The sequence below is a fragment of the Oncorhynchus keta genome, chromosome 7 (genome assembly GCF_023373465.1).
Source record: "Oncorhynchus keta strain PuntledgeMale-10-30-2019 chromosome 7, Oket_V2, whole genome shotgun sequence".
Lineage (NCBI taxonomy): Eukaryota > Metazoa > Chordata > Actinopteri > Salmoniformes > Salmonidae > Oncorhynchus > Oncorhynchus keta.
The window spans coordinates 45,755,420-45,775,746 of record NC_068427.1 but is presented as its reverse complement, the minus strand read 5'-3'; the positions used below and the strand labels follow the sequence as shown (position 1 = coordinate 45,775,746).

The 20,327-nt window shown below is 44.7% G+C and overlaps 1 protein-coding gene across 15 annotated transcripts in view; it reads right to left on the bottom strand.

Moving 5' to 3' along the window:
- Window positions 1–17,994, bottom strand: part of LOC118386403 (FERM, ARHGEF and pleckstrin domain-containing protein 1-like) — a 179,514-nt gene extending 161,520 nt beyond the window's left edge. For all 15 annotated transcript variants that reach the window (XM_052522987.1, XM_052522991.1, XM_052522983.1 and 12 more), the window contains exons 1-2: window positions 17,794–17,994; window positions 8,209–8,405 (exon numbers count right to left, since the gene is read on the bottom strand). In XM_052522987.1, coding sequence (XP_052378947.1) covers window positions 8,209–8,400 — 192 coding nt within the window. In that variant the 5' untranslated portion in view covers window positions 8,401–8,405; window positions 17,794–17,994. The remainder of the gene's footprint in view (window positions 1–8,208; window positions 8,406–17,793) is intronic.
- Window positions 17,995–20,327: the final 2,333 nt, after the last annotated feature.

Here is a 20,327-nt window from a genome sequence, read left to right as displayed (position 1 = left end):
TGCCTTGGCAAATACCTGCAGTGATCAAATCCATCACCATCGCTGCTGCTGAAGGAGAGGACTCTGGGGACTTATTGATGCAATTAAAGGCGTCATGCTGCTGAGCTTCAGGAGTCGTTGTCACAGCAACTGTTACCACGACATCCAGCACGACCACACTGAAGTAGTAGAGAGACACTGACTGGCCAGTCTTGATCAACACAATGCTGTTTGAGACTAGGACACTCAATGTGGCTGGGGAGGGAGGGATTCTAGACTTCATGCTTCTCACTGCTGCTTCACTCACTGCAGGCTGCAGGAGGTTTACCTCACAAAGAGATGCCATTATCACTCAGACAGCGTTCAGGGTTCAGCACTTCATTCCACGAAGAAGCCGGATAGGGTCTTTAGTCTTATTAGCATGGAGTATGGAGGTATACAGAACTGTATTTTGTAAAGTTATCTCCACAGCTCCCCCACATTTTGTTTTCTCAAAAGGATTACTTAGGCTACTGTCTTTTTCTGCGAAATATGCACCAATGATTTTCCACTAAAGATGCCATTAAGGAAGACCCCAAGGCAAAGTCTATTCCAGTACCACGAGTACAATCAGACCTTTCTCCCCACAGTGCTGAGGCAATTGAAAATATTGAATCTGTGTTCAATTGAGCGTTGATTACAGCTTGATGTGCAGTATGGTCTCCTCTGTTCATATCAGCGTTAGCTACATCCTTCAGCAGTAATGACACCCAGCTGTTCATATCAGTGTTAGCTACATCCTTCAGCAGTCATAACACCCAGCTGTTCATATCAGTGTTAGCTACATCCTTCAGCAGTCATAACACCCAGCTGTTCATATCAGCGTTAGCTACATCCTTCAGCAGTCATAACACCCAGCTGTTCATATCAGTGTTAGCTACATCCTTCAGCAGTCATAACACCCAGCTGTTCATATCAGTGTTAGCTACATCCTTCAGCAGTCATAACACCCAGCTGTTCATATCAGTGTTAGCTACATCCTTCAGCAGTCATGACACCCAGCTGTTCATATCAGTGTTAGCTACATCCTTCAGCAGTCATGACACCCAGCTGTTCATATCAGTGTTAGCTACATCCTTCAGCAGTCATGACACCCAGCTGTTCATATCAGTGTTAGCTACATCCTTCAGCAGTCATAACACCCAGCTGTTCATATCAGTGTTAGCTACATCCTTCAGCAGTCATAACACCCAGCTGTTCATATCAGTGTTAGCTACATCCTTCAGCAGTCATGACACCCAGCTGTTCATATCAGTGTTAGCTACATCCTTCAGCAGTCATAACACCCAGCTGTTCATATCAGTGTTAGCTACATCCTTCAGCAGTCATAACACCCAGCTGTTCATATCAGTGTTAGCTACATCCTTCAGCAGTCATAACACCCAGCTGTTCATATCAGTGTTAGCTACATCCTTCAGCAGTCATAACACCCAGCTGTTCATATCAGTGTTAGCTACATCCTTCAGCAGTCATAACACCCAGCAAGGACTCCCCATCACTACAGCTTAGTTAACCCACCATGGTACCGTTGTGTTTACGGGGCACTACCCCATAGTGGTAAAGGGTAAATGCATGTGAATACTATCTAAATAAAGACTCCTTTGTAGAAATAAGTCACACAGAGCAAAATGTTTTACCTTCACAGTGTAGCATAGTCAGCATTCCTACCCCCCTTCCATTTTTAATTCGCACGTTTTAGATTCCGATGGAGAAACACGTCATCTCTCTCTCTCCTTCTTTTTAATTAACCTGAGTCTAGGTGGCAGTTGGCGAAATTCACATATTGAGACATTCAGAGACAGAACTTCCTGATGAGCTTCATGCATAAACAACAGCATGACCTATAAAGCTTTTGGTTACGAGCTGGGAACAAGTAATATACCCTAGTTATAGAGTCTCTCAAAACAAAAATAAATTACTCTTTGAGAGAATAAAATTACTCAGCCTACCCAAAGGACACTGAATTTTGCTGACAGGCAATGTTTAACTTTAAATTACGATGGTAATTTTGAGCCTAGCTCACTGATGAAATCTCTATGTGAGATCTCTTGGAGAGTTCTTTTCAATATACACTAGTAGAGCATAGGCGAGTACTACACACACTGCTGAACCCGTTCTCCCTGAAGGGCCGATCCTCAGGGCCAATACAGGAAACCTCGCAGCATGCTGTGAGAACAACACTTTACACAGCAGATGGGAAACATGACAATATTTCTCAGCAGCTAGGGTCAAACATACCGACCACACTGTCAGTCACAGGGCTCTATTTCAAGCATCTCCACTACAAGGCTCTACTTATAACCATCTCTACCACAAGGCTCTATTCATACCCATCTCTGCTACAAGGCTCTACTCATACCCATTGAATGAGTCCTGTGTGTGCTATTTCTCTCCATCATCACGTCTTCTTCCCTCTCTTCCCTGTCCCTATCTCCCATCTCGCTCCCAGCAGGAAACACTGTGGTCAGAAGACATTGCTAGTTGGTCTATTCTCAGGAAAATAACCTAGTCTTGATCAAAGCACTCCCTCCCAGACCACTTCCGAGATGCCCACTACAGGCGCCGGACTCCCTGCCTTTCTGACCTCCTCGTACAGGTGCCTGTGATCTAAACCTACTCGGGCAACTTCAACCTCAGGGTGCGCACGCAGCCACTTGGCCGCATGACCAAAGTGCCACGGCAGCTGTTCCGCCCGAGGACCTGTGTTAGACCACACCATTATGCTTCTCGCCTGATACGAGAAGAACACCCGCAGGAGGTAACCAGACGGGTGTATCACTGGCTGAGCAAGCTCCGTTAACAAGAAAGAAACAAAAATTGTGTCCAGCTTGAGGGGGAAATGTGGTACCCCCCTTACCTCCCTCCCCGATGGGATAGATCATGCGTGCCCTGGCGACCCACTCGCACCTGCCACTCCACATAAACTGAAACACAAGCCTCACTAGAGGCCTGCTCAGACAAGCCGGCAATGGGTAGATGTATGCCAAATACAAAAGAGACGGCAACACATCCACCTTTAGGACCAGGACTTTGCCCATAAAAGACAAATACCTAGCCTTCCACATTGCTAGCTTACTCTGTACCACTGCGATACGCATGTTCCAGTTTAGCGTCGTTGAGCCGGTGGTCTCAAAATGGACCCGAGAATCCTCAGGGCCCCCTCACAGAGAGATAACCCCCAGGCACATCCGTTCTACTGGGCCATCTTCCGAAAAACTAGACGGAAGACTTTTTGCATGGTTCAGAACTGCTCCCGACGCACGGGTGAAATCCCCAAAGATGGCAAGGGACCTTGTCAGGCACGAGTCCTTGCACAACAGCAAGGAAGTGTCGCCGGCGTACTGCGTCATCTTAACACGCAGCCCACCACTTCCAGGGATCAGCAAGCCTTCCACCCCTGTGTCTGCCCTAATGGCAGCCCCCAGAGGCTCCATGTACAGAACGAAGAGGAGAGCCGAGAGTGGGCACCCCTGCCTGACCCCAGACGAGAGGTCAAAAACGTCACCCAAGTGACTATTTACACTAACTCGGCACCCCGCTCCGACATATAATGTACGAATCCATCCTATAAAACTGCTCCCCAAATCCTAATCGACCTAACACTCTGAATAAAAAGGATCTATTCACGCGATCAAAAGCTTTCGCCTGATCTAGCGCTGCTACCATTAAAGGCAGTCCTCTATCTTCAACCCAAGCGATGGAGTCCCTGATTAACTGTAGGTTCCATCTAATAGAGCGGCCCTCTACCCCGCACGTCTGATCCTCATGAACGACGTAGGGAAGGGCTGTGCGCAACCGGTCTGCTAAAACCTTTGCAAGTAGCTTGTAATCTACACACAGCATGGTCAACGGCCGCCAGTTGCCAAGGTCTGTTACTTCCCCTTCTTATATAAAAGTGACAGCACACCAACAGCCATTGATCCCCCGGGACCCCGTCTCAAGGATGGCCTTCAAGACTTCGAGGACCACTGGTCCAAGTATACCCCAAAACTTGAGATAAAACTCAGCCGGCAGCCCATCCATCCCAGGCACCTTCCCTTTTCCCATCCTCCTAAGAGTGCTCTCAACCTCTTCTAGTGAGATCTGGGCCTCCATCACTTCTCTAATATCCTCCGGCAACCGCCTGGACAAGTGTTCTAAAACACATTTCCCTGCTCTACATCTATTTCCCTTTCCTTAAATAAACCTTGGAAATGATCAGTTGTCACCCTGACCATATCCTCTGGTTCTCTAACTATACTACCATTTTCTTCCCTAACACCGTGCATTACTTACATTTACATTTACATTTAAGTCATTTAGCAGACGCTCTTATCCAGAGCGACTTACAAATTGGTGCATACACCTTATGACAACCAGTGGAACAGCCACCTTCCTACTCTGTCTGGCCCTAACCAACTTAAAGAACATAGCAGAACAAGTCTCATTATGTTCTAGAAAGCCACTATGCGCACGCTCCAGAAAAGCTCGAGCCTTCCGCTCCTGCAACTCCCTGAGCTGCGCCTTTAGGGTTGCGGATCTCTCCCAGTCAAGCGACCCGCCGAGGTTGCCTGCCTCGTATTCGAGTTCAATTAACCTTTGGATACGATCCACCTCCCTCCTCTCCTCCCTTTTTTCCCCTCTTGCAATACCCTATTATAAAAGCCCTAATCCTCACCTTAACTAATTCCCACCACTCTTAACACCCCCTCGCACATGGACCGGAGGCCCTCAAGCCTCCAAAAGAAACCATAAAACCCGTCAACAAAAGCCTGCTCCTCCAGCACATCCCGATCTAGCTTCCAGTACCCCCTACCAAAGAGGCAGACTGGCGACCACACCTGCAGGAGCACCCCGTCGTGATCCGAAAAGAAAACAGGCAACAGCCGCCCAGACAACTTACCCAAAGACCTGGGTACAAAAATATAGTCGAGCCTCCGCTCAACCCCCCTGGAGTTGCGCCATGTAGGACCGTCCATTTTGGAGTAGTGTGCAGACCACCATCTACCAGACCATGGCAAGCCATTAGCCTGGCAATGGCGCCTGCACTGCTATCCCCCTCTTCCTAAATCTGTATTAAAATCCCCCCCTATCACTAATTTCATATTTGTGACACACAGGGGCATCAGACAGTCCACCATCTCCCTCCTGTCTGCCACCACCTGTGGCCCATACACCACCACTAATCTAAATTTACAATCCCTTATCGTGACATCCACCCCTATAACCCTCCCCTGCATTACCACATAAGAATCCTCCACTTTTACCTTTTACCCAACACCCCCCCCTCTTCCTCGATCACACCATCCCAGGATGCAGGAATAGTGTTTGGCTCCGGGGTGCCCTGCACCCTGGGTCTACCCCCACAATCCTCCCCCTCCCCAGTGTTGCAGCTGGTTTGAAAAAAAATTGGGGAGGCTGAGTCCCCAAACAAAAAACTCCCCACCTCCTCCTGTACCCAGTCCTGAGTCTTGTGAGGTGTGTCCCCACCCAACAGAAGTTGAGGGCCTAGGGAAACCAGCAACATCCCAGAGGTTTCTCCCACCCCCATCACTCTCTTGGCCATCCCCTCCCTCTCACTGTCGGCCAATCGCACCCTCCTCTTCATTCTCTTCTTTGGTGATGACGGCAGTGGAGAGATACCACCCTCCCCCCCCGCCAGCTCCTCCACGATACCCCACATCTCTTCCACCAGGGCACTTTCCCCCCAGTCCACTTGCTCTTCCACCGTTTCCTTCTCCACCACTCCTCCCTCGCTTTCTTCTCTCTCATGCTCCTCCACTCGGTTGCCTTCTTCCACCGCTTTTCCTGGTTCTCCTACTCCCGTGCCTTCCGTTTCCTTCACTCTTCCATCCGCCGCTTCTTGCTCCTCCTCCTTCCTTGTGGCCTTCCCCTCTGGACCTGTACTCTGGTCATGAGGCGTGCTTCCTTCCCCTCCTCTTCTTCCCCCATCCCTCCCCAGCCCCCAGACAGACGCATATGACCTCTGACGGGCCGGGCACCCCCGCCACAGGTGTGCTGACGAGCTACACCCATGGCACGTCTTAGGCTTGTCACAATCCGTCGCCTCGTGATCCTCAGATGCACAAAATCTGCATTTTCTTGTACTGCATGAGGCAAATATGTGACCGTAGGCCATACAGCGCCTGCAAAATGGAGGCTGACGTGCATAAAACAACGTCCCCCTGTCAGCCCCTAGGGAGAACATAGCAGGAGGATGGAGGTAGCCACCATGTCCCTTTGGGTCCTCTCTGAGGAGGGCCTGGAAGCCTCTCCTCCCATTCCAAAACCCAAGGGAGTCTTTGAGGTGACTTGCTGAGGAGACGTTATCCATGTATCTCCCCAGAAAAGCCCTCACCTCTTCGTCCTTAACGTAAGGGTTGTAAATGTTGACAGTTACAACCCTAAAGTTATTCTTCGCCAGGCTTGTTATTTCGTAGTGGCACATCGGCCTCTCACCTCCCACTGCTCTTGCCCTTCTCAGGATATCATCGTGTTTTTCCTCTGTATATAGTGCCACGTCGTATGCTCCCTCCAACGAGTTGCCTTGGAAACAAAACACGTCCTTCACCGTCAGCTTTAGAATCCCCATCAATATTATCCTTCCAAAAGATTCCCGTCCTAAAGGCTCCAACTCCTTTTCCTTCCAAGCAAACCGAATCGTGTTGGCTAGCCCAATCCCAGGGACCGACCGTGTTGATGTATTTAGCACCATCTCCGCAAGGAGAATGGCGCTCGTTCTCTTCCAAAACAAGTAAAAAGAAAAACCAAAGTGACCGAGCCTATCTGGTGAAACTACACAGAGACAGGAACAATCACCCACAAAACACACAGTGAAACCCAAGCTACCTAAATATGGTTCCCAATCAGAGACAACGAGAATCACCTGACTCTGATTGAGAACCGCCTCAGGCAGCCATAGCCTATGCTAGACACCCCTACTCAGCCGCAATCCCAATGCCTACTAAAACCCCAATACGAAAACACAACAAAATAAACCCATGTCACACCCTGGCCTGACCAAATAAATATATAAACACAAAATACTAAGACCAGGGCGTGACAACGCTACAGAACAAGCAATCAATTTTTGTCAATTTCAACAGGAAATATTGTGATTTACTACATGTCTGATGGATAAAGCTCAAGGTCTTAATTTAGCATTCACATTTCAAAAAGCATCCATTACCTTTCTTTAATATATCTTCTAACCGAACATCAGTCAGTCATTATCAAGCAGATCAGATTTCACATGAAAGGGGGCAATCTCAAAGCAAGAGTAGGCCTATTCTGAGATTTAGTGTTGTGCTAAACTATTGCACTGCAAAGAAAGGTAATCTCAAGCAGCTCTAATCTCAGAGAGAATCTTTAATAAGCACAGAGGTAAATAGCCTGGTAATGAAAAGTAATATTTATCATGGCAGATCTCTGGCCATTCAAACACATCACAAACTGTCCCCTTTCCACAACCATACTGTATACCCAAGACAGACCTGTTGGTCTCATAACACACAATGAAATATTATGAAAGATAATTTATTTACCCAGGAAAACTAGGCCTGATGTACTAATGTGTATCTGAATGAACTAAACCTCTCCTCCCGATCCATATATCCACCTGGGTAATACTGATGTACTAATGGGTATCTGAATGGACTAAACCTCTCCTCCCGATCCATATACCCACCTGGGTAATACTGATGTACTAATGGGTATCTGAATGGACTAAACCTCTCCTCCCGATCCATATACCCACATGGGTAGTAGTTTAAATTGCTCTCCCATCTGTCTAGTGAGGTTGTGAACAAGAAACACAGAACTAGTTCAGTACCCTTATTCACCAACAACTAAAGTCAGAGATGTTGACAATGAAGGTTAGAACCCTGACATTTTCCAGCACTGACATTTTCCAGCATAGTCTAGGCTCATTCATGCATACAGAACCTTGACGTTTATACAGTTACCATGCCATCCTGTAACCCTTAATAACAGACTGCTGTGAGGGGGTAAAAATGATCTCCTGCTTTAATGGCAACGTTATAAAAAGACAACAAAAGGATGACACCGTTTAAAGGCATACTTAGATATAACATTTTGTTATGCTAAATTCTCTCACTCGACTTGACACACGAAAAAATAGAATGGAAAGTAGTTATACCTTGAACACATTGCACTATAAGCAAATCAGACAGACAGCCAACCAGAACTCACTGAGATGTCAAAGACCTCCTCTGTGTCGTCCAACATGCGGACCTTGATGGTGACATGGCGTCCGGGGGGCATGGTGGGCGGCCTGTGGCCAGGGTCCAGGGTGCTGATACCCAGAGTCTCCTGGGCTTCAAGACGCTGGGCTGCTGATGCTCTGGGCTTGGGCTCCACCATGGTGCTCTGTCCTGCTACCATCCAGCCTGCAGGGGAGGCAGAAGTACCATCACACACACACATTCATGTAACAAAATAGGTTCCATCCTTGTCTCTCACTAGGCTCGAACCTGTACGCACGTATACACAAACACCTTGCAAGTCTACAATGCAGTTCAGATCATGTCTGTTGATTGTTAAATCTATTCATTGTTCAACTTGAGCATTAGGGAGTGGGACCCCTGTCCTATCCTGGAGAAAACAGAGGGTAGTGTTGGAAAAAGTGTTGGAAAAAGTAGTCAAAAGTCATACTTGAGTAAAAGTAAAGATACCTTAATAGACAACAGGAGAGCGTTCACATTGTTAGACTAGCAATGTAATCTAAACTAATTGGTGATAATGGTATCTTTTGGCAGAAGCAATTAGCTCCGTCTCTCTGCAAATGATTTGCTTGATTTCAAAGTGCAATGGAATAACAAAGGGAAAAGGGAATACCTAGTCAGTTGTACAACTAAATGAATTCAAAAAATATATGTTTTCTGCACGGAAATATGTTTTCTGAATGAATTCAACCACAATATGTTTCCTGCACCAAAATATGTTTTCTGAATTAATTCTGAATGATATCATCCTCACCAACCTGCCCTCCAAATACACCTCTGCTGTCTTCAAACAGAATCTCAGTGATCACTGCCTCATTGCCTGCATCCGTAATGGGTCTGCGGTCAAACGACCACCCCTCAGCGCTGTCAAACCCTCCCTAAAACACTTCAGCGAGCAGGCCTTTCTAATCGACCTGGCCCGGGTATCCTGGAAGGATATTGACCTCATTACGACAGAAGAGAATGCCTGGTTACTCTTTAAAAGTGCTTTCCTCACAGTCTTAAAAAAGCATGCACCGTTCAAAAAATGTTGAACCAAGAATAGATATAGCCCTTGGTTCGCTCCAGACATGACTGCCCTTGACCAGCACAAAAACATCATGTGGCATACTGCACTAGCATTGAATAGCTCCCGCGATATTCAATTTTTCAGGGAAGTTAGGAACCAATACACACAGGCAGTTAGGAAAGCAAAGGCTAGCTTTTTCAAACAGAAATTTGCATCATGTGGCACAAACTCCAAAAAGTTCTGGGACACTGTAAAGTCCATGGTTAACAAGAGCACCTCCTCCCAGCTGCCCACTGCTCTGAGGCTAGGAAATACAGTCACCACCGATAAATCCATGATAATTGACCCTCTCTTTCTAAAATTTTCCGTTGGAATTGTTGCAACCCCTATTACTAGTCTGTTCAACCTCTTGTTCGTATCGTTTGAGATCCCCAAAGATTGGAAAGCTGCCGTAGTCATCCCCCTCTTCAAAGGGGGAGACACTCTAGACCCAAACTGCTACAGACCTATATCTATCCTACCCTGCCTTTCTAAGGTCTTAGAAAGCCAAGTTAACAAACAGATCAACGACCATTTCGAATCGCACCGTACCTTCTCCGCTATGCAATCTGGTTTCAGAGCTGGTTGTCGTTGCACCTCAGCCATGCTGAAGGTACTAAACGATATCATAACCGCCATCGATAAGAGACAATACTGTGCAGCCGTATTCATCGACCTGGCCAAGGCTTTCGACTCTGTCAATCACCACATTCTTATCGGCAGACTCAGTAGCCTCTGTGTTTCTAATGACTGCCTTGCCTGGTTCACCAACTACTTCTCAGACAGAGTTCAGTGTGTCAAATCAGTGGGCCTGTTGTCCGGACCTCTGGCAGTCTCTATGGGGGTGCAACAGAGTTCATTTCTCGGGCCTACTCTTTTCTCTGATGTAGCTGTTGCTGCAGGTGATTCTCTGGTCCACCTCTATGCAGACGACACCATTTTGTATACCTCTGGCCTTTCTTTGGACACTGTGTTAACTAACCTTCAGACGGACTTCAATGCCATACAACTCTCCTTCCGTGGACTCCAACTGCTCTTAAATGCAAGCAAAACTAAATACATGCTCTTCAACCGATCGCTGCCAACACCTGCCCGCCCGTCCAGCATCACTACTCTGGATGGTTCTGACTTAGAATATGTGAACAACTACAAATACCTAGGTGTCTGGTTAGACTGTAAACTCTCCTTCCAGACTCACATTAAGCATCTCCAATCCAAAATTAAATCTAGAATTGGCTTCCTATTTCGCAACAAAGCATCCTTCACTCATGCTGCCAAACATACCCTTGTAAAAGTGACCATCCTACCAATCCTTGACTTCTGCGATGTCATTTACAAAATAGCCTCCAGCAATCTACTCAGCAAATTGGATGCAGTCTATCACAGTGCCATTTGTTTTGTCACCAAAGGCCCATATACTACCCACCACTGTGACCTGTATGCTCTCGTTGGCTGGCCCTCGCTTCATATTCGTTGCCAAACCCACTGGCTCCAGGTAATCTATAAATCGCTGCTAGGTATAGCCCCGCCTTATATCAGCTCACTGGTTACCATAGCAGCACCCACCCGTAGCACGTGCTCCAGCAGGTATATCTCACTGGTCACCCCCAAAGCCAATTCCTCATTTGGCCGTCTTTCCTTCCAGTTCTCTGCTGCCAGTGACTGGAACGAACTGAAAAAGTCCCTGAAGCTGGAGACTCATATCTCCCTCCCTAACTTTAAGCACCAGCTGTACTGCACCTGTAGATAGCCCATCTGTAATTAGCCCATTCAACTACCTCATCCCCCATACTGTTATTTATTTTGCCCCTTTGCAAAGGAAGTGGAAATTAAGCCTGTTCTGGGAAAATACATTTTTAGGATGCAGGGAGGTTCTGAGAAAGTTTTTCTATGTGGCAGTTCTGTAGCTCAGTTGGTAGAGCATGGCGCTTGTAACGCCAGGGTAGTGGGTTCGATTCCCGGGACCACCCATACGTAGAATGTATGCACACATGACTGTAAGTCGCTTTGGATAAAAGCGTCTGCTAAATGGCATATATTTCCCTGAAAGTTTTCCTGGGAGGTTTTATTAACATTCTGAGAATGGAAATTAAAGGTTATTTGAAGGTAATTAAATAACGTTCTGAGAACATGGTTCAGTAAGACTTTTAGTAACCCGGCTAGCTTAATTTGGGTTAACTGTTTTGAACTCAAAGCACAGATAGGACACTTGGAATCAGTGAGATTCAAACCTATGATCTTCTGCTCTCTATTCATGGAATTAGTCCACTGCGCCACCAGGATGGAGCTAGCTTGCCATGTTTGTTTTTTACTCATACAAAGCTGTTCATTTTATTCTATTCAAACAGACCCCACTTCAAAAATAAACAAGCACTCATTAAGATCAGGTGTGGCCAAATAGTGGGCACGGCCAACACACCTGACCACATTTAACAACTGAGGATAGAGAGTTTTGTTGATGCTGAGAACAGAATGTATTTGTTTTTAAATAACACTTTTACAACGTGCTTTAAAAATGTTACTAATGTTTTCTTGTGGTTTTTATGGAATGTTCTCTTTATGTTCTGAGAACTTTACTTTAAATAGAGAGTAGAGACTGCAGAAAACTTTATACTGGAAATCCAATAGAATAGGGATGGGCAACTGCAGTCCTTGGGGGTCGGGGAGGTGTCACTTTTCCCCATCCCTAGCAAACACAGCTGATTTAAATTAATAACTTTCTAAACTGAATATCATGATTAAAAATGATTATTGGAGTCAGGTGTGTTAGGTGGGGAAAATGTGTGACACCAATCAGGCCCCCAAAGACTGGAGTTGCCCATCCCTGCCATGGAAGAATGTTGTTAAACGTTCTCTGAACGCTCTGAAAACATGACTTTAAATAGAACCCTGAGGACACCTGTAGAAAACGTTGTGCTGAAGTACTGAAATTCCCACTGAAGAACGTTGTTTTCTTAATGTTCACACATTAAGAACAATCCTGTCTCGGAGCTCAACGGATAATTCCTTCGACCTCATGGCTTGGTTTTTTCTCTGAGATGCACGGTCGACCATGGGAACTTATATAGACCATGGGACCTTATATTTGGAACCAACGGGGCCGGCAGTGTGCAACTGTGCGGCATTGTGCAAAAATCTCTAAAAACCTGTTTTCGCTATGTCATTATGGGGTATTGCATGTAGATTGGTGAGGAAACATGTATTCAATCAAGTTTAGAATAAGCCTGTAATGCAACAAAATGTGGAAAAAGTCCAGGGGTCTGAATAGTTTCTCAAATTCATTTATTTTTCAACTGCGCTGTTTCACAAAAAATTCTGAACCTTTCTCTTCTCATAGACTCTACATATTGTACATTAAAGATACATGTTTTTTGCTAAGAGTATTATTATTATTGATTGATTGACTATGACTTTTTAAATCACCCAGCAGTGCTATTTGCAGAGTTAGCTCCAGGTAAATGTTCCAATTCTTCAGCCATTCCTGAACCTGTGACCAAAGGCAAGCTACATATGGACAATACCCAAAACAAATTATCAAATGATTCTGTCTCTTTGCAGCAAAATCTGTAGAGCTGGGATGATTGTATCCCCCATATATACAACATTCTACTGGTTGCAAGAATTTTGTAAAAATAATTTCAATGTAAAAACTCTCTGTTTTGAATCGAGCATCGTTTTGTGTATCAGTTCATAAACCATGTGCAATGGAATCAAAACACTGAAAATCTCTTCCCAGTTATTTTGAAATCTTTATGGCACAGCTGTCCATTTGTTTTTATCCTTAAATTAAACTGGTATCCTTTTTTATTCATCACAATTTTCTTTAACCAATTTTGGTCTTTAATACAGGGCCGACAGACAAGTCCCCCCCCCCAATTACCTTTTTCATTTTTAAGGTAATGCTGCAATTAGTTGGTTGTAATTTTGAGTAGAGCAGACATTTCCATATATTTTTGATAGCTGCATGTGTGACATAACTGACTCTTCCTAAGAACTTTCAAAAGGCCCATAAATGTATGATGAAACAACATCAGCAAGAGAAGGGACTTGTTTGTACAAATTACCAAATTAGCGTTGGAATACGAGCACAAAGAGTGAGTGAACTACAAAACAGTAGAGATCGTATGACGCAACCGAGCAAGAGAGAGAGAATGCCCCTAATAAGGACATACCATCTGGGCTGTGTGGTTCACAGACATCCATCTGCTAATAAGGACATACCATCTGGGCTGTGTGGTTCACAGACATCCATCTGCTAATAAGGACATACCATCTGGGCTGTGTGGTTCACAGACATCCATCTGCTAATAAGGACATACCATCTGGGCTGTGTGGTTCTCAGACATCCATCTGCTAATAAGGACATACCATCTGGGCTGTGTGGTTCACAGACATCCATCTGCTAATAAGGACATACCATCTGGGCTGTGTGGTCCACAGACATCCATCTGCTAATAAGGACATACCATCTGGGCTGTGACTGTCAATGACAGAGTGACCCAGGGCATCCATGACAGTGACCCAGGGCTCTGAGAATAGAGAGACCCAGAACTATGAGAATAGAATAAGAGACCCAGGGCTCACAGACATCCAGCTGGGAATACCAGAGAGACCCAGGACTACCATGAGAATAGAATAGAGACCCAGGGCTGGGTTGAGAATAGAGAGACCCAGGGCTTCATTCTCTGTTTGTCACAGAAGGGGGCGGGGGAGAATGAGAGAGACCCAGGACTGAGAATAGAGAGAATATGAGAGAGAGACCCAGGGCTATGACAATAGAGGGACAATAGAGAAACCCAGGGCAATGACAATAGAGAGACCCAGGAGTGACCCAGGGCTATGAGAATAGAGAGACCCAGGGCTATGAGAATAGAGAGACCCAGGACTATGAGAATAGAGAGACCCAGGACTATGATAATAGAGAGACCAAGGGCTATGGGAATAGAGACCTAGGGCAATGAGAATAGACAGACCCAGGGCTATGAGAATAGAGAGACCCAGGGCAATGACAGAGTGACCCAGGGCTATGAGAATAGAGAGACCCAGGGCTATGAGAATAGAGAGACCCAGGGCTATGAGAATAGAGAGACCCAGGACTATGAGAATAGAGAGACCCAGGGCTATGAGAATAGAGAGACCCAGGGCTATGAGAATAGAGAGACCCAGGGCTATGAGAATAGAGAGACCCAGGACTATGAGAATAGAGAGACCCAGGGCTATGAGAATAGAGAGACCCAGGGCTATGAGAAGAGAGACCCATGGGCTACAGAAGTAGGATTTTAAGGGCTATGAGAGAGCAGACAATGATGATCTCAACTGACACTTCACCTGCACCTAAGCTCAACAGCCAATCTACCATGTGTTGCCCTATAGTATGTGGCCCTCTGAATAAGAAGGCAGTATTCGGCTAGTGCAACTCAGTCACAGCTCTGTTACTACTATGTTGTTACTGTTGTCGTGTCTTTGGCTATGCCGGATTAAGTGATATGACATGCTATTCTATAAAATCCTTACTCTGTAATTAATATTACCTGATTGAGCTAATCATGTAAATGTAATTGACTAGAAAGTCGGGGCACCAGAAAATAATATTTATAGAGCAGTTATCTTTCGAATAAACTCTTAAAGACCTAGTAATATTTGACATCAATAGCAGTCAATATCAATCGTCACCTTATTTCAGTCTCATCTGAAAGTTGTAAATTCTTGGTTATCTTCACGAACCTTGGCTAACAAGTTCAATCAGCAATACAAAATTGGGTTTAATTATTTATTTACTAAATACCTAACTAATCACACAGAATTACATATACCTTGATTACAAATGATGTAATAAAGGAAAACGTCCCTAGCGGACGGAACAGATATGACAGCTGGTTACCCAAAGAAAAGGGGGCTGGGTTTGAGTGAAAGAGCGGGAAGACTGAAGAACAAAGGGAGAAGCAATGTCTCTATCGGGCCGTAGGCAGCTACTCTATCGTAAATACAGAATCTTATGCATTCTAAATTACCACCCATTTGGAAAAGGAAAATGCAATAAATATTTACTCTGAGCTGCGCTTCGGTAGGTTGGTCGTAGATGCTGGTCGTTATGGCCAACAGAGATCTTCCTGTCCTCGGAAGAATGTCTCTGGTGGTAAATTGGATACATTGTAGTAACATTGTTGTGTGGTAGACGGGATAGTCTGTCTGACCTCTCCTAGCCCATGTTTACAGCGGCCTCTGCTAACTCAACGGCAAGGAGGTATCTCTTTTGTAGCGAATAAAAGTTCATACCATTCGCAACCAAAGCTCATGCTGAGGTTGGCTTCGTTCAGTAGTTATTATCGGAACCCTTCTGACATCGGATCGTCATCCTAATGTACCCGGAACAGGAGGTTACATTTTCGTCAAGGGCTTTTAGTGGAGGGAGAAGAGTGTGTTTCATAGTTTATAACCTTCACAGGGGTAGGCCACTGATTGAGCAGAGCCCTAACCTTATGAAAACCCAAATCTCTCATTTGGAAGCTAAAATTACATTTAATCTTTTCACCAATAATGTTATATTTAAACATTTGAATTGCACAACAATTCCATGTGAATCTGATAGCTATAATGTGTAGACTTTCCCAGATACAGTTTAGGTTGTCCTGTCATCAGTCATAATGTCTCAGATGACAACCTGAACTCACATCATTAAGTACCAACGCATATTTTCAACCGGTTCTATTACCCAAAATATGGTTCCTTTCCCTCCACTTGTTTGATGTTCCCAGACTCTCTGTTTAACAAAGGCTATTCAAGAGTCCCCCTGTAGAGTCTAGAGAGAGGGAAGGGAGAAAGGTATTTATGTAGGGGGGGGGTCATAAACCTTACCCACAGGCCAACGTCGTGACACTGTGGAAGACAGCCGGGCTGTGACATACGAATGGTATGCTAGCTTAAGAATGGACACTATATGTAACGGATGTGAAACGGCTAGCTTAGTTAGCGGTGCGTGCTAAATAGCGTTTAAATCGGTGACGTCACTTGCTCTGAGACCTTGAAGTAGTAGTTCCCTTTGCTCTGCAAGGGCTGCGGCTTTTGTGGAGCGATAGGTAATGATGCTTCGTGGGTGACTGTTGTTGATGTGTGCAGAGGGTCCCTGGTTCGCGCCCGGGTATGGGCGAGGGGACGGTCTAAACTTATACTGTTACATATACACTATATTCCCCTCAACTGCGTAAAATAGTGCTGTGGTGGCTGGCAGGCCGTTTGGGCTGTAACAGAGGCTCCTCTGTCTGTATGCAGCAGGCAGCAGGAGCACACAGAGCCCTTCAGAGCAGTCCAATGCACGCAGGCAACATTTCTGCAACTGCACAGCTGGATTTGATTACAGCCAGCTGAATGGCTTGAGGATGGTGTAGTTCAGCCAACGGTCTGCCTGAAAATCCACTCCCATTTCCACTGGATTGAGAAACATGCTTCAGCTCCACAGACATTAATACCTGGGTGTGGCTCTCATATTGGAGCCTAGGCATTCAACTGAATGCCGAATTCCAATTTCTAATTTGAATACCATCATGCTATTGTAAAGTATGTGTTAAAGGGGGTTTGTATAATTGAACATGATTTCAAGAAATATACCCAGAAATCTGAAATGATGCAAGACCCCCACACCAGGGAAAACAAACGAAACCCCTCTATGACTTGAGGTTCCTATGGGATCTATCAAATTACATAACATTAGTATGCCTTCTCCACAATACAAGATTGTTAATGAGTGTATCTTTGGCGGAGGGGCGACCGTTTGACAGTTTGGTGAGCAATTTACGCACACCATATCAAATAAATATAAACTGACCAACAGCTTTTAGGCTATTTAGTTTTCATGTCTTCTGAGAAAACAAGAAAGTTACTGGATTATTGGGGAAATTGTTATTGATCGAAGTCTTCATCACATTTTAAGAGTACAGTAGCCTAATCATAGGATATTTTTGTTAGGCTACCACGCGTACTGTGACACAAATACACAGCCTGCACTCAATTGACCAGCTACTAACAACCCTCAATGGTAACAAAGTAACAATGGACTCTCACTGATTACATGTGTTTTTCATTTCAATTGCAAACGTTATTGAGGGATGTCTAAGTAAATGCCGCATATTCAACACCCATTGTTCATGCCAAAAATATTGTATGAAGGCTATGGTCATGAGATGTTCTCCCATTCAGTTTCGGTCTTGTACATCAGATGTAGTGTAGTGCATGACTTTTGCTTTATATCACCAGTCTCAATCGCAAGATAGTCTAGCTATCAAGAACGATAGGGCAAAAACACGGTTAAATCTTCCATTCATTGACTACTTGATTGTAATAATGATTTATAACTATCTGCGACAATTATAGGGTGATCATGATAAAATTCGTTATGCTTCAAAATCCAAGTCAATTGGGGATAGTTCTACGATGTATCTATAATCTTCTCTTCTGAAACAAGTTGCACACTGCCGTTTTGCACATAGGGAAACGAACGGTAAATCTTACCCCGTTTTAAGACTGTGGACAATTCCCGTGTATATTTCCCAATTGACAAAATATTTAATATCTACTTCCAGACACAGTTCAAGCTGCTTCTGTGGAACCAAATTGAGTTCAGATGCTGGTTTTTCCAGCGAGAAGCTTCTTCATGGTCGCCATGTCGGCCAACTGTGCGATAGACAGGATTACATTGAAATTAGTGGCAGATCCTCTCTTGTCTTGTTACTCCAACTATCAAGGAGGCGCAGTGCCTCCAGCTATTGTGCAAGGCACTGCACCTACTTGCAGCCCATTCCTTGCCAAATACATGTTACTATAGCCACATAGCTCCATCTAGCTGTAGAATATGGGACATAGGCTAAATTAGGCCTAGGCCAACAAAGCCCAGCAAAGAAGTGATCGGCATTCCGAGTCTGTACTGGGAGGCCTACTTGATATTCAAGTTACTATTCACTCATTTATGAAGTTCAGTGAATTTCAATATTGATTAGAATACAGAAGTGTTTTCTGTCAAAGGGTACCGTGTCTCACGGCCAAGAGAAGTGTAAGGTAGTCAGTCACAGGCTGGATGATTTCCTAAATAATTACAGGATTTATTGAATAAAACTGGCGAGATGCTTAATAATTGACGACTGCATTTGTGTGCTTAAGACCAAAGATTAAAAAAAATGTTTTTTTATAGGAAAATACACTTTAGCTTAGTCACTTTGCACTTAACATGTTGCAAACATGTGTTGTTTTAAGCACTTGTTGGCTGCTTTTCCTTCACTCTGTGGTCCATCTCATCCCAAACCATCTCAATTGGGTTGAAGTCATGTGATTGTGGAGGCCAAGTCATCTGATGCAGCACTCCATCACCCTCATACTACATGATTCCATGTGTTATTTCATAGTTTCGATGTCTTCACTACTATTCTACAATGTAGAAAATAGTTTTAAAAAATAAAGAAAAACCCTTGATTGAGTAGGTGTCCAAACTTTTGACTGGTACTGTTTATACACTACATGACCAAATGTATGTGAACACTTGCTCATCGAACATCTCATTCAAAAACCATAGTCATTAATATGCAGTTGGTCCCCCTTTGCTGCTATAACAGCCTCCATTCTTCTGGAAAGGCTTTCCACTTGATGCTGGAACATTTCTGCGGGGACTTACTTCCATTCAGCCACAAGAGCATTAGTGAGGTCGGGCACTGATGTTAGGCGATTAGGCCTGGCTCTCAGACGACGTTCTAATTCATCCCAAAGGTCTTCGATGGGGTTGAGGTCAGGGCTCTGTGCAGGCCAGTCATGTTCTTCAACACTGATCTCAACAAACCATTTCTTTATGGACTTTGCTTTGTGTAAGGGGGTATTGTCATGCTGAAACAGGTAACTGTTGCCACAAAGTTAGAATCATATAATCGTCTAGAATATTATTGTATACTGTAGCGTTAAGATTTCCCTTCACTGGAACTAAGGGGCCTAGCCTGAACCATAAAAAACAGCCCCAGACCATTATTCCAAACTTTACTATGCCTTGGGGCAGGTAGCTTTCTCCTGGCATCGGCCAGATGCGAATACGACAGGTGTAGCCAACAATGCAGTTTTAAGAAAAATAAGTAAAAAATAGATTTAAAAAAATATATACTTTTTTTTTTACTTAAGTTAAAACTAATTAAAGAGCAGCAGTAAGGCTATATACAGGGGGTACCGGTACAGAGTCAATGTGCAGGAGCACCGGTTAGTCAAGGTAATTGAGGTAATACAGTATGTACATGTAGATAGAGTTAGTGACTATGCATAGATAATAAACAGAGAGTAGCAGCAGCGTAAAAGAAGGGGGGCAATGCAAATAGTCTGGGTAGCCATTTGATTAGCTGTTCAGCAGTCTTATGACTTGGGGGTAAGAGCTGTTAAGAAGCCTTTTGGACCTAGCAGAGAGAACAGTCTATGCCTAGGGTGGCTGGAGTCGTTGACAATTTATAGGACCTTCCTCCGACACCGCCTGGTATAGAGGGTCCTGGATGGCAGGAGGCTTTAGACCCTGGTTTAGACGCTTTCTTCTTTACGGTTGCTGCCCCTGTCATCGCCAAGCCTACCTCTGACCTTTTTAACCTGACTTTAATAGACTTGCTAGTGTTATTTTACTTCTGCTCTTTAAGTATTTGTTACTTATATTTCTTATTCTTATTTAATTGTTTTTGTTGCTTTTGGTAATATTTGTTTTATTTAATATTTTAACTGCATTGTTTGTTAGGGCTTGCAAATAAGCATTTCACAGTATGGTCTACTAAACATGTTTTATTTTGAGCATTGTGACAAATATGATTTGTTTTGAGACTTGCTGTCTCTGCCTGGCCGGTTCCCCTCTCTCCACTGGGATTCTCTGCCTCTAACCCTATTACCGGGGCTGAGTCACTGGCTTACTGGTGCTCTTCCATGCCGTCCTTAGGAGAGGTGCATCACTTGAGTGGGTTGAGTCACTGACGTGGACTTCCTGTCTGGGTTGGCGCCCCCCCTTGGGTTGTGCTGTGGCGGAGGTCTTTGTGGGCTAT